This window comes from Artemia franciscana, chromosome 15 (assembly GCF_032884065.1).
Source record: "Artemia franciscana chromosome 15, ASM3288406v1, whole genome shotgun sequence".
NCBI classification, from domain to species: domain Eukaryota; kingdom Metazoa; phylum Arthropoda; class Branchiopoda; order Anostraca; family Artemiidae; genus Artemia; species Artemia franciscana.
In genome coordinates, this window is record NC_088877.1 from 10,695,557 (window position 1) to 10,710,162 (window position 14,606).

Sequence of the window (14,606 nt, forward strand, 5' to 3'; positions counted from 1 at the left end):
CGTAAACTGGTCTAATAAGTACAGATAAAAAATATTTCTTCTCAAAAATTGAGGAGTATTTCTTCGAATCGTAAACTGGGCTAATAAGCGCAGGTAAAAAAAAACTATTTTTCCAAAAAATGAGGAACATTTCTTCGAATCGTAAACTGGTCTAATAAGCGCAAGTAAAAAACTTTTTCTCCCAAAAAATTGAGGAGCATTTCTTCGTTTAGTAAACAAGTCTAATATGTGCAGGTAACTAAATATTTCTCCCGAAAAATTGAGGAGCATTTCTTCGTATCGTAAACTGGTCTAATAAGTGCAAGTAAAAATATTTCTTCTCAAAAATTGAGGAGCATTTCATCGTTTAGTAAACCAGTCTAATATGTGCAGGTAAATAAATATTTCTCCCAAAAAATAGAGGAGCATTTCTACGTATCGTAAACTGGTCTAATAAGTGCAGGTAAAAAATATTTCTTTTCAAAAATTGAGGAGCAATTCTTCGTTTAGTAAACCAGTCTAATATGTGCAGGTAAATAAATATTTCTCCCAAAAAATTGAGGAGCATTTCTTCGTATCGTAAACTGGTCTAATAAGTGCAGGTAAATAATATTTCTTCTCAAAAATTGAGGAGCATTTCTTCGTTTAGTAAACCAGTCTAATATGTGCAGGTAAATAAATATTTCTCCCAAGAAATTGAGGAGCATTTCTTCGTATCGTAAACTGGTCTAATAAGTACAGGTAAAAAATATTTCTTCTCAAAATTTGAGGAGCATTTCTTCGAATCGTAAACTGGGCTGATAAGCGCATGTAAAAAAAAAACTATTTTTCCAAAAAATGAGGAACATTTCTTCGAATCGTAAACTGGTCTAATAAGCGCAGGTAAAAAACTTTTTCTCCCAAAAAATTGAGGAGCATTTCTTCGTTTAGTAAACCAGTCTAATATGTGCAGGTAAATAAATATTTCTCCCGAAATATTTAGGAGTATTTCTTCGTATCGTAAACTAGTCTAATAAGTGCAGGTAAAAAACTTTTTCTCCCCAAAAATTTAGGAGCATTTCTTCGTTTAGTAAACCAGTCTAATATGTGCAGGTAAATAAATATTTCTCCCAAAAAATTGAGGAGCATTTCTTCGTATCGTAAACTGGTCTAATAATTGCAGGTAAAAAATATTTCTTCTCAAAAATTGAGGAACATTCGGATCGTAAACTGGGCTAATAAGCGCAGGTAAAAAAAAAACTATTTTTCCAAAAAATGAAGAACATTTCTTCGAATCGTAAACTGGTCTAATAAGCGCAGGTAAAAAACTTTTTCTCCCAAAAAATTGAAAAGCATTTCTTCGTATCGTAAACTGGTCTAATATTTGCAGGTAAAAAACTATTTCTCCCAAAAATTGAAGAACATTTCTTTTTATCATAAACTGTTCAATAAGTGCAGGTAAAAAGCTCAAAATAATGCAGAAGAGGTGTATTTGATTTAAATTACTCCTACTTCAGTCACACTAATGCATCTCACTCCATTAAAACCACTAACACAAAGCTCATAATGCGATGCTTTATAAGCTAACCATTCAAAAATTACCTTAGCAATATAGTTTGAATCCGCTGAAACAGAGCCACAAAGAGGGGGAGGAGTCTCTCCTTCTTTTCCCAGCCACAATGGAATTGTCTGTGCAGACTGATGGAGCATTTTCATTAATGTAATCCTTCGCATCGTTTCTTTATTCCCTTGTTGTCTTGCCTTTAACAGTTGGATTAAAATTAATAAGTATACTTTCAAAAAATAAGGATAAAAGAGCATATAGTATTAATTTTGAGAAAAATAGTAAGAATCAAGTATTTTTTTTTAATGTCTAAGGGAAAGGGGGGGGGGAGACAGACTCAATAAAATGATTTTTTTTCAGTTAACAATTATTGTAAGTAGTAAGTAAGACGGCACAAGGCCCTTAAGGTCCAAACCGGCGGTGCTGATCTCCGTTTCATGGCACTTCAGCCAGGAAGTGCAATGGGGGGTTGGGGCCAACCATCCTATGATTTCACACACCCTTCCTGCTTACCTTCCCCAGATTTCTCCAGGTGCCCATTTAGAGCTTTGTTGACTCTGGCTGAGCTTACAGAGTCATGCCACTGACCCCCGTCCCAAACTAAATAACTGGTCACAACTGGGATTGAACCCGTGCCCCTTGGACACAGAATTCCCACGCCAGAGCGCCAACCACTCGGCCAGGACGGCTTTTACAAAGCCTTATAGATAATTCAATCAATTTAAAAAAAAATAAAGGCCAAATTTGCCGTTTGTTTATTTTTTTTTGTCAATACATAAACGAAATGCATAAATGAAATACATGCATAAATAGGAACATAAAACAAATACACATAAAAATAAACGAAAATTGAAGAAAAACAAATTCGCAGCTTACATAAACGTAACTTTTGATATAATATAAATGTACAGAACATCTATGACTGTTTCAATAAACAGAGCAAAAGTTCAAAAACTCCAAAATTAAATGAGAAAATTCAGCTTACATTAAATTCTACTCCAGAAGAAACATATTCGGGAAATAGCCCTCACAACATAAAAACTCTAAAATTAAATGAGAAAATTCAGCTCATATTCGACTCCAGAAGAAACACATCCGGGAAATAGCCCTCACAATATAAAAACTCCTAAATTACATGCGTAGCAAACATAAGGTTATGCGTTTCTGTCCTGTGGAGCAGAACATTTAACTCTTTTTTTCAGTTAAATCAACTTTCGATTAACCGATATTGCAATTATTGCCACCAAAACTTCTCTTCAGAAGAAAACCTTCAATATCTATAGGCCTATATATAAAAATAAGTTGTCTGTGTGTGGATCTGTGTGTGGATCAGGTGACGTCACACTAAATTATTTCACACTAATACAAAAGAAGAAAAAAACTAAAAAAGGTAAAAACTACAAAAAAAACTAAAAAGAAAAAAAACTAAAAAAGCTAAAAAACTAAAAAAAACTAAAAAAAGGTAAAAATCTAATAACTAAAAAAAACTGAAAAAAATAAAAAAAGGCAAAAACTAAAAAAAAAAATAAAAACTAATAAAAAAACTAAAAAAGCTAAAAAACTAAAAAAACTGAAAAAAGGTAAAAAACAAAAAAAAACTAAAAACTAAAAAAGAAAAAACTAAAAAAAAGGAAAAAACTGAAAAATAAGAGAAAAAGAAAACTAAAAAAATATTAATAAATATAAAAAATATAAATATAAATATAATATAAATTAGCAATCAACAAAGCACCGATACACAAATGACGACCGGGACACAGGGAGTATAAATGACGACCAGGACATAAGTAAAAAAAAAACTAAAAAAACTAAAAAAATGGTAAAAACTACAAAAAAACTAAAAACTAATAAAAAAACTAAAAAATCTAAAAATCTAAATAAACTAAAAAAGAAAAAAAGAAAAAAGGAAAAAAATAAAGGAGAAAAACAAAACTAAAAAACGAATGTATATACAGACCGGGACACCGGGATACAAATGACGACCGGGACACAGGGAATATAAATGACGACCGGGACACAGGGACACAACTGCAATGGGGACGCCGGGGGGCACAGGGGGATATAAATGACGACCGGGACACCGGGACACAAGGAATATAAATGACGCCCGGGACACTCAAAGAGAAATCACAGACTGGAACACCGGGACACAAATGACGACCGGGACACAGGGAATATAAATGACGACCGGGACACAGGGACATAACTACAAAGGGGACGCCGGGGTGCACAGGGGGATATATAAATGACGATGGCGACTCAGGGAATGGTCGATTAGCAATCACCTTCAACAAAGCTCAAGGGCAATCATTAGAATCATGAGGTATAGATCTGAATACGGATTGTTTTCGCATGGACCATTATATGTTGCATGTTCAAGAGTCGGTAAACCTGAAAATCTATTTATATGCACAGACAATGGGACAGCAAAGAATGTTGTATATTCGCAAGTTTTACGTAGTTAAAAACATATATATATATATATATATATATATATATATATATATATATATATATATATATATATATATATATATATATATATATATATATATATATATATTCACAGGTGGGACATAGGGACACAACTACAATGGCGCGTAACTAATATGGCGCGTAACGACTTACGCGCGCGGGGGGGCTTGGGGGGCGCGAAGCGCCCCCACCAACTAGGTGTATATATATAACGCTATATGTATATATAACTTAAAGTTATATATACAACTTAAAGTTGTATATATAAGAAAACATTGTTGTTTCATTGTTTATTCTAATTTTACTCTATTTGAAATTAATGCTGCATTAGGATTTGAATTTTTTTTATAGATCAACAAACATATTAATAGTCACCACAAGCTTGTACTTTCGCAAGAAGAGCCTTTTCCTCCAAAAAATCTCTAGTTTTTTATATAATTCGCTAAAACTTTGATATGAATCCGGTTTCTTTTGTTGTTTTGACAACTATGACATGCTCCTTCCAAATAGCTGCCTTGTATATGAGGAAATATATTTATATTCGAGCACATTATTCATATTAGCATGACATTTCTACACATCAAATCCTATCATACTTTTCGTCCCCTCAACATAGATGGAGATAAGCATCTTGAAGTATAAAGTCACGTCATAACTTCCAACAGCGTTTATCCTTATATTTATCACAATTTATTATTGTGATCTCCACGAACGTAGCCAGTTTATTTTTCAGGAAGGAGGGTACATAAAGAAATTAAAAAAAAACACATCAAGAATAATGTTTATATTTGTTTTGTTACGTTTTTTCGAGTCCAACGAAAGCTCAGAGGAGGGGTCCAACAACTTCGAGTCCAACCCCTGGCAAATTCTATTACTGTCCAGCTTGGTATTCATAAGTCATGCTGAATAAATATTATTAGCAAAGGACCGAGTAATTATTGTACAACTGTAATTTATATGGGCAAACACAAAAATAGTTCTATAACATAAGTGGCCGAAATGTATGTACAAATGAGCATAATAAGGGAGCAGTTACAATTAGATATCATGTACCTGAATTATATGTAAAAATATATATATATATCTTCTATATACATATATATAAAAATAAGTTGTCTGTGTGTGTGTCGAGTGACGTCATGTTTGTGTGTCGACTGACGTCATGTTTGTCGACTGACGTCATTATAAGGATTGAGCTGTATGCGTCATGAAGTTGTTTGTCGACTGACGTCATGTTTGTCAACTGATGAAATAACATACCTGGACACCGGGACACAAATGACGACCGGGACACAGGGAATATAAATGACGACCGGGAACCTCAAAGAGAAATTACAGACTGGGACACCCGGACACAAATCACGACCGGGACACAGGGAATATAAACGACGACCGGGACACAGGGACACAACTACAACGGGGACGCCGGAGGCACAGGCGGGATATATAAATGACGGCCGGGACACAGGGATTGTTCGAATAGAAATTACAGACCAGGACACAAATGACGACCGGGACACCGGGACACAGGGAATATAAATGACGACCGGGACACTCAAAGAGAAATTACAAACTGGAACACCGGGACACAAATGACGACCGGGACACAGAGAATATAAATGACGACCGGGACACAGGGACACATCATTAGAATAATGAGGTATAGATCTGAATACGGATTGTTTTTCCCATGGACAATTATATGTTGCATGTTCAAGAGTCAGTAAACCTGACAATCTATTTGTATGCACAGACAATGGGACAGCGAAGAATGTTGTATATTCACATGTTTTACGTAGTTAAAAACATATATATATATATATATATATATATATATATATATATATATATATATATATATATATATATATATATATATATATATATATATATATATATATATATATATATATATATATATATATCACAGGTGGGACACAGGGACACAACTACAATGGCGCGTAACGACTTACGCGCGCGGGGGGGGGGGGGGGCTTGGGGGGCGCGGAGCGCCCCACCAACTAGGTGTTGGGGGGCCTGGTATATATATATACTAGGTATATATATATATATATATATTATCTATAGTATATATATATATATATATATATATATATATATATATATATATATATATATATATATATATATATATATATATATATATATATTATACATAATATATATATATATATAATTATATATATATATTTATATAAAATTATATATATATATATATATATATATATACTATAGATAATATATATATATATATATATATATATATATATATATATATATATATATATATATATATGTATATATATATATATATATATATATATATATATATATATATATATATATATATATATATATATATATATATACTAAGATAATATATTATATTTTATAGTTATATAATATAAAAAATATGCACCTGAATCCTTTTTTCATTTCTAATTTGTCTGATTTCGTATATCTTGCTCAAGGCTTTTCTTAATAATTCTTGCTCTTTCTCCGCCTCATTTGAAGCTTGCAGAGTCACTGATTTAAGTTTTCCCTAAAAATAAGGAAAAAGAACATGAATCACTCCATCGTGGCTTATATGTATATAAGCATAATTGCAACCAGGAGGGAAGAAAAACAGGAAGGAGTTTGTACTCTTGCAGAAAGGCCCCATTTTATACTAGCAACAATAATGACAAAAGTGCTTCATTTTAATCACAGTAACTTCATTAGATGTTCTTTTGAAGGTACTTTTAAGTAAATATATACTTTTTGTCTTTTTTTAATGCCTGAGAATTTTCAAATTGCTCCATGTATTTTTCCCAGGCAAGTTTTTATGCAACACCAGCACATTTTTTTATCCGAAATTTTAAAAAACGAGAAAAGTCGAAAACAAACAAAAAAAAGTCGAAAACGAACAATTTTAGCCTGGTAAATAAACGCATATTTAAAAGCGCTGCCACAGTAACATTAAACGGGATTAGGTAAATCAAGGAAAGAACTTTGTTAATCTTGTAGCTAATTTAGAAGGGAGGGGGACTTCACGATTAATGCCCTGGAAAAATTGAAAAGTATCGGCCTATAAATGCATTTTTTAGTATTTTACACCCTCCCATCTCCAAGAAAAATTATCTCCGACCAACAAAAAAAAAACCATTCCCCTCTATGTCTCTAAAGTTTGCTCTTGTTAGTATTTATACACCAACTAGTGCATGGATGGCTAACGTACGTTCTAAGGATAAAGGACAAGAGATTGCCAAAGATTGTCCTTTTTGGGCAACCGTCTAGGGTTAAATCGAAAGCCGGTCACCCTCGGTTGGGGATGGAGAATGTTGTAAGGGGAGATTTGACCTCCACGGCCATGTGGCTCATGCAAACAAACATACAAAAACTGTAACAACGATACATGACACACTAAAAACGTCACAATGTTAATCTTGTAGCTAATTTAGAAGGGAGGGGGACTTCACGATTAATGCTCTGGGAAAATTGAGAAGTAGGGGCCTATAAATGCATTTTTCAGTGTTTCACACCCTCCCGTCTCCAAGAAAAGTATCTCCAACCAACAAAAAACCCCATCCCACTCTATATCTCTAAAGGTTGCTCTTGTTAGTATTTATATGCCAACTACTGCACAGATGGCTAGCGTACGGTCTAAGGATAAAGGACAAGGGATTGCCAAAGATTGTCCTTTTTGGTCAACCGTCTAGGGGTAAATCGAAAGCAGTTCATCCTCGGTTGGGGATGGAGGATGTCGTAAGGGAAGATTTAACCTCCACGGGCATGTGGCTCATGCAAACAAACATACAAAAACTTTAACAACGCTACATGACACAATAAAAACGTCACAATTTTAATCTTGTAGCTAATTTAGAAGGGAGGGGGACTTCACGATTAATTCCCAGGAAAAATTGAAAAGTAGCAGCCTATAAATGCACTTTTTAGTGTTTTAAACCCTCCCGTCCCCCAAAAAAGTACGTTAACTCAAACCAACAAAACACCTGTCCCACTTTATATATCTAAAGATTGCTCTTATTAGTATTCACATACCAACTAGTGCACAGATGGCTAGCGGGCGTTCTAAGGATAAAGGACAAGAGATTGCCAAAGATTGTCCTTTTTGGCCAACCGTCTAGGGCTAAATCGAAAGCAGGTCATCCTTGGTTGGGAATAGAGGATGTCGTAAGGGAAGATTTAAGAGAAATCGAATCTTCCTGGAAGGGTGTAAAGAGGGAGACTTCGAGTAGATTGGGATGGAAAAGGAGCCTCAGGCGCAGGCAGTGAGTTAGTTTGAATAGCCTCAGACGGCTTGGAGCTGCGGTGAGTTGTTAGTAGTAGTCGTAGAGCCAAATAATATAAAGCCTAGAGGAAAACCTCCAAGGGCACGTGGCTCATGCATACAAATATACAAAAACTGCAACAACGCTAAATGACACAATAAAAACGTCACAATCGATGTCACTAGACTTGATAAACCCCTTCTGAAACAAGCAAGTCAAAAGAATGTAGCCCTTGTCATGTATATCTAACATTGGTACCCCATACAATAACTGTAACTATTGCTTAGGATTTGCTAAATAAATCTACCTAGTAAGCAGGTAGTTAGAATGAGATTTTTGAAGCTGTGAGAGTAGTAGTAGTAATAGTACTAATACTACTGCTACTCCTACTCTTACTACTACTACTACTACTACTGCTGCTCCTACGATTACTACTACTACTACTACTACTACTACTGCTACTAAAACTCCTAATGCTCCTACTGCTACTACTACTACTTCTACTACTACTCCTACTACTACTACTACTACTACTACTACTACTACTACTACTACTACTACTACTACTACTACTACTACTACTGCTGCTACTACTACTACTACTACTACCACTACTACTACAACTACTACTACTACTACTACTACTTCTACTGCTACTACTACTACTACTACTACTACTACTACTACTACTACTACTACTACTACTACTACTACTACTGCTACAACAAATACTACTACTACTACTACTCTCATGGAGATAGTTTAAGATTGCTAAAAGACTGATTTATTATAATTTTTATTTTAGTGGCAAAAAAAATCCTAAATAATGGATAGCTAATTACCATAACTTGGACTCTGATTGTGTCAAAATATGGGATCCTATAATTGGTAGACTTCTCATAAAAAAATCTCATGTCAAAACTCCTTCTCTCATAGGCTAGTTCAGGTGCAGAACATATTTACAGAACTGCGAGTCTACCTCTTACTTCAATCGCCTTTAACAAACAGAGGGAATCTTCTCTGTATATAAGCGCTGAAGTCAAGCACGGCAATTGACTTACCTGCTAAAACTAATTATCAATTTAAATAATCGAATATAACTACTACCGCAAAAAAAATGTTAACTAAAACGCAATAAAATTCTATTTCTCAATTACGCATAAGCACATTCAGCCAATAACAAAAATCATTTTAGTTATTTGGCACCAATCATCACAGGTACCCGAAAAGCGAGGAGGGGACTGTCAATAATTTTTACCCCTCCTCTCCCCCCTAGAAAGACAAATATGCCCACCAAATCTAAAATATGAAACATCTGTGCGTCTCAATTTTGCTTAGAAGAAGTATAAGAAAACAATGGAGAAGATAAAAAGGACCCCTTATTCCTAGATTTGATTTTAAAGTAAAACAGTTCAAAATAGGGATGATACCTTTTTATTGACAGTGAAATATAAAATTATTTAACTGGATATTTCGAACACATATACAGTGTTCATCATCAGCAGTAAAACTTCAAAGCAGTTTTACTGCTGATGATGAACACTGTATATGTGTTCGAAATATCCAGTTAAATAATTTTATATTTCACTGTCAATAAAAAGGTATCATCCCTATTTTGAACTGTTTTACTTTCGTCATGGAAAGGCAGTGTGGTCTTCGAAGTTATCTAGATTTGATTTTAATATACCAAACATGTGGTGGGAAAAATGTTTTTTTTTTGGCATTAATTAAAGTGTCTCAACATCGCGAATATCTGCAATTTATCAGAAACAGAGCCAAAATGGCTTTAAAAATGAATTTCAGTTCCTTTTACATCAACTCTTTCTTTTACGAATTAAGGGAACAAGTTAAATTTAGCGTAAAAGTAAGTTAGAAAGAAAAGTTCCAATTTAAGCGCTTTGGCACTAGTATATAAAGAATTCTAAAACACAAATTTAATCCAATTAACTTCTAGTTTCATATGCTACTTCAGTTCCTGATGTGACCAAACAGTACTTGTAACTTATAAGAAAGGGAGCTGGCGTTAGGGTCGACAAAAGGATACTATCAGCGTCATCTAGCGTTTGGCGACACTTGACATCTTTTCCAGTGTAATAAAAAGAACAGTTATTTTATTTAGTATAATTTGTAAAATTAGGGTAGTAATAAGCGTCTAATCTCAGTTCCTGACAAAAGCCAATTAATATGCTTGAAAAATGTCAAGTATAATAAACGCTAGATGGCATTGATGTTTTTTTCGGACATTAGCGCCAGTTTTAACTCTTATAAGTAACATATGTTATTTTCCTCTGACTTTATAGAACAGTGACTATTTTTGTTCCAAGTTAATATTACCAATTTCATGCAGAGACACAATATTTTATATATAATGAAGCTATCTAATAGTTTGTTACAACAGATACCTTATATTTTATAGAAGGCAACGTATAAGAATGTTCAGTTTAAACTTGTAAAATAGAATACTAATCGACATACTTTAATGACTGCTTGTTTCCTATCATCAGTGGCTTTTTCTCTTAGCTGTTCAACAGCACTATATGAATCCTCTGCTTTAGCATGCACTTCAGGTAGCTGATGTATCAGCTTCGTTAGAACCTTCAACCTATCCTGTAAAAGTAACAAAAATCAGTCCATGTCAAAACATAAAGGGCATATTGATTAATTGTTTCATCTTGAAAGTGGCATCGCACTCTTAACCGCAAAGATTCGTTTGTGAGGGTTACTAGAAACTGCCCCTTCTATACTCATCATTCTTCATTATCTTTCACTGTGGCGGCTAGCACATCAGTTGAACAGGCATCTTGATTCATCAGCCTTAAGATTATACTACGTTATATATACCTTCGATAATCCTGCAAAATGTTAGCCAAATGGGAAATACCAGCAGATGTGGTCTGAGTCCCATGATCTGATTTATTTTTAGCAAAACTTTTTCAGTTAACATTACATTTCACAGCTGTTCCCGAAGGGAGGATAAGCTAGCAATGACAAAAGCCGTTTACTCAGCTGTTCTCGAAGGGAGAATAAGCTAGCAATGCCAATAGCAATGCCGATAGCCGTTTGCTCACCTGTTCCCGAAGGAAGGATCAGCTAGCAATGCCAAGAGCTGTTTGCTCAGCTGTTTCCGAAGGGACGATCAGCTAGCAATGCCAATAGCCTTTTTCTCAGCTGTTCCCGAAGGGAGGATCAGCTAGCAATACCAATAGCCGGTTGCTCAGCTGTTCCCAAAGGGAGGATCAGCTAGCAATGCCAATAGCAATGCCGATAGCCGTTTGCTCACCTGTTCCCGAAGGAAGGATCAGCTAGCAATGCCAAGAGCTGTTTGCTCAGCTGTTTCCGAAGGGACGATCAGCTAGCAATGCCAATAGCCTTTTTCTCAGCTGTTCCCGAAGGGAGGATCAGCTAGCAATACCAATAGCAATGTCAATAGCCGTTTGCTCAGCTGTTCCTGAAGGGAGGATCAGCTACAAATCCCAATAGCAATACCAATAGCCGTTTGCTCAGCTGTTCCCGAAGGGAGGATCAGCTAGCAATACCAATAGCAATGTCAATAACCGTTTGCTCAGCTGTTCCTGAAGCGAGGATCAGCTACAAATCCCAATAGCAATACCAATAGCCGTTTGCTCAGCTGTTCCCGAAGGGAGGATCAGCTAGCAATGCCAATAGCAATGTCAATAGCCGTTTGCTCAGCTGTTCCTGAAGGGAGGATCAGCTAGCAATGCCAATAGCAATGTCAATAGCCGTTTGCTCAGCTGTTCCTGAAGGGAGGATCAGCTACAAATCCCAATAGCAATGCCAAATAGCCGTTTGCTCAGCTGTTCCCGAAGGGAGGATCAGCTAGCAATGCCAATAGCAATGTCAATAGCCGTTTGCTCAGCTGTTCCTGAAGGGAGGATCAGCTAGCAATGCCAATAGCAATGTCAATAGCCGTTTGCTCAGCTGTTCCTGAAGGGAGGATCAGCTAGCAATCCCAATAGAAATGCCAATAGCCGTTTACTCATCTGCTCCCGAAGGAGAATCAGCTAGCAATGCCAATAGAAATGTCAATAGCCGTTTGCTCAGCTGTTCCTGAAGGAGGGATCAGCTAGCAATGCCAATAGTCGTTTGCTCAGCTGTTCCTGAAGGGAGGATCAACTAGCAATGCCAATAGCCGTTTGCTTAGGTGTTCCTGAAGGGAGAATCAGCTACAAATCCCAATAGCAACGCCAATAGCCGTTTGCTCATCTGCTCCCGAAGGGAGGATCAGCTAGCAATGCCAATAGAAATGTCAATAGCCGTTTGCTCAGCTGTTCCTGAAGGAGGGATCAGCTAGCAATGCCAATAGCCGTTTGCTCAGCTGTTCTCGAAGGGAGGATCAGCTAGCAATACCAATAGCAACGTCAATAGCCGTTTGCTCAGCTGTTCCTGAAGGGAGGATCAGCTACAAATCCCAATAGCAACGCCAATAGCCGTTTGCTCAGCTGTTCCGAAGGGAGAATCAGCTAGCAATGCCAATAGCAATGTCAATAGCCGTTTGCTCAGCTGTTTCTGAAGGGAGGATCAGCTACAAATCCCAATAGCAATACCAATAGCCGTTTACTCAGCTGTTCCCAAAGGGAGGATCAGCTAGCAATGCCAATAGCAATGTCAATAGCCGTTTGCTCAGCTGTTCCTGAAGGGAGGATCAGCTACAAATCCCAATAGTAATACCAATAGTCGTTTGCTCAGCTGTTCCCAAAGGGAGGATCAGCTACAAAGGCCAATAGCAATACCAATAGCCGTTTGCTCAGCTGTTCCCGAAGGGAGGATCAGCTAGCAATACCAATAGCAATGTCAATAACCGTTTGCTCAGCTGTTCCTGAAGCGAGGATCAGCTACAAATCCCAATAGCAATACCAATAGCCGTTTGCTCAGCTGTTCCCGAAGGGAGGATCAGCTAGCAATGCCAATAGCAATGTCAATAGCCGTTTGCTCAGCTGTTCCTGAAGGGAGGATCAGCTACAAATCCCAATAGCAATACCCATAGCCGTTTGCTCAGCTGTTCCCGAAGGGAGGATAATCTAGCAATGCCAATAGCAATGTCAATAGCCGTTTGCTCAGCTGTTCCTGAAGGGAGGATCAGCTAGCAATGCCAATAGCAATGTCAATAGCCGTTTGCTCAGCTGTTCCTGAATGGAGGATCAACTACAAATCCCAATAGCAATGCCAAATAGCCGTTTGCTCAGCTGTTCCCGAAGGGAGGATCAGCTAGCAATGCCAATAGCAATGTCAATAGCCGTTTGCTCAGCTGCTCCTGAAGGGAGGATCAGCTAGCAATGCCAATAGCAATGTCAATAGCCGTTTGCTCAGCTGTTCCTGAAGGGAGGATCAGCTAGCAATCCCAATAGAAATGCCAATAGCCGTTTGCTCATCTGCTCCCGAAGGGAGGATCAGCTAGCAATGCCAATAGCAATGTCAATAGCCGTTTGCTCAGCTGTTCCTGAAGGAGGGATCAGCTAGCAATGCCAATAGTCGTTTGCTCAGCTGTTCCTGAAGGGAGGATCAACTAGCAATGCCAATAGCCGTTTACTTAGGTGTTCCTGAAGGGAGGATCAGCTACAAATCCCAATAGCAATGTCAATAGCCGTTTGCTCATCTGTTCCTGAAGGGAGGATCAGCTAGCAATGCCAATAGAAATGTCAATAGCCGTTTGCTCAGCTGTTCCTGAAGGAGGGATCAGCTAGCAATGCCAATAGCCGTTTGCTCAGCTGTTCCCGAAGGGAGGATCAGCTAGCAATACCAATAGCAATGTCAATAGCCGTTTGCTCAGCTGTTCCTGAAGGGAGGATCAGCTACAAATCCCAATAGCAACGCCAATAGCCGTTTGCTCAGCTGTTCCGAAGGGAGGATCAGCTAGCAATGCCAATAGCAATGTCAATAGCCGTTTGCTCAGCTGTTTCTGAAGGGAGGATCAGCTACAAATCCCAATAGCAATACCAATAGCCGTTTGCTCAGCTGTTCTCAAAGGGAGGATCAGCTAGCAATGCCAATAGCAATGTCAATAGCCGTTTGCTCAGCTGTTCCTGAAGGGAGGATCAGCTACAAATCCCAATAGTAATACCAATAGTCGTTTGCTCAGCTGTTCCCAAAGGGAGGATCAGCTACAAAGGCCAATAGCAATACCAATAGCCGTTTGCTCAGCTGTTCTCGAAGGGAGGATCAGCTAGCAATGTTAGCTATTACATTTTGATCCTTCTGATCAATACTGCCCTACAGGTTCTTCCTTTGAACCTCAGCAACCTCCATAGCGAGTGATTTTTGGCAATCACTCAGGAGTATGTAAATGTCAAATATGATCTTTA

At 37.1% G+C, this 14,606-nt stretch overlaps 1 protein-coding gene across 2 annotated transcripts in view; it reads right to left on the bottom strand.

The window, feature by feature from the left end:
• Nucleotides 1–14,606, bottom strand: part of LOC136036043 (SAGA-associated factor 29-like) — a 54,074-nt gene that overhangs the window by 18,048 nt on the left and 21,420 nt on the right. For both annotated transcript variants that reach the window (XM_065717978.1, XM_065717979.1), the window contains exons 2-4: nt 10,762–10,893; nt 6,438–6,560; nt 1,561–1,719 (exon numbers count right to left, since the gene is read on the bottom strand). In XM_065717978.1, coding sequence (XP_065574050.1) covers nt 1,561–1,719; nt 6,438–6,560; nt 10,762–10,893 — 414 coding nt within the window. The remainder of the gene's footprint in view (nt 1–1,560; nt 1,720–6,437; nt 6,561–10,761; nt 10,894–14,606) is intronic.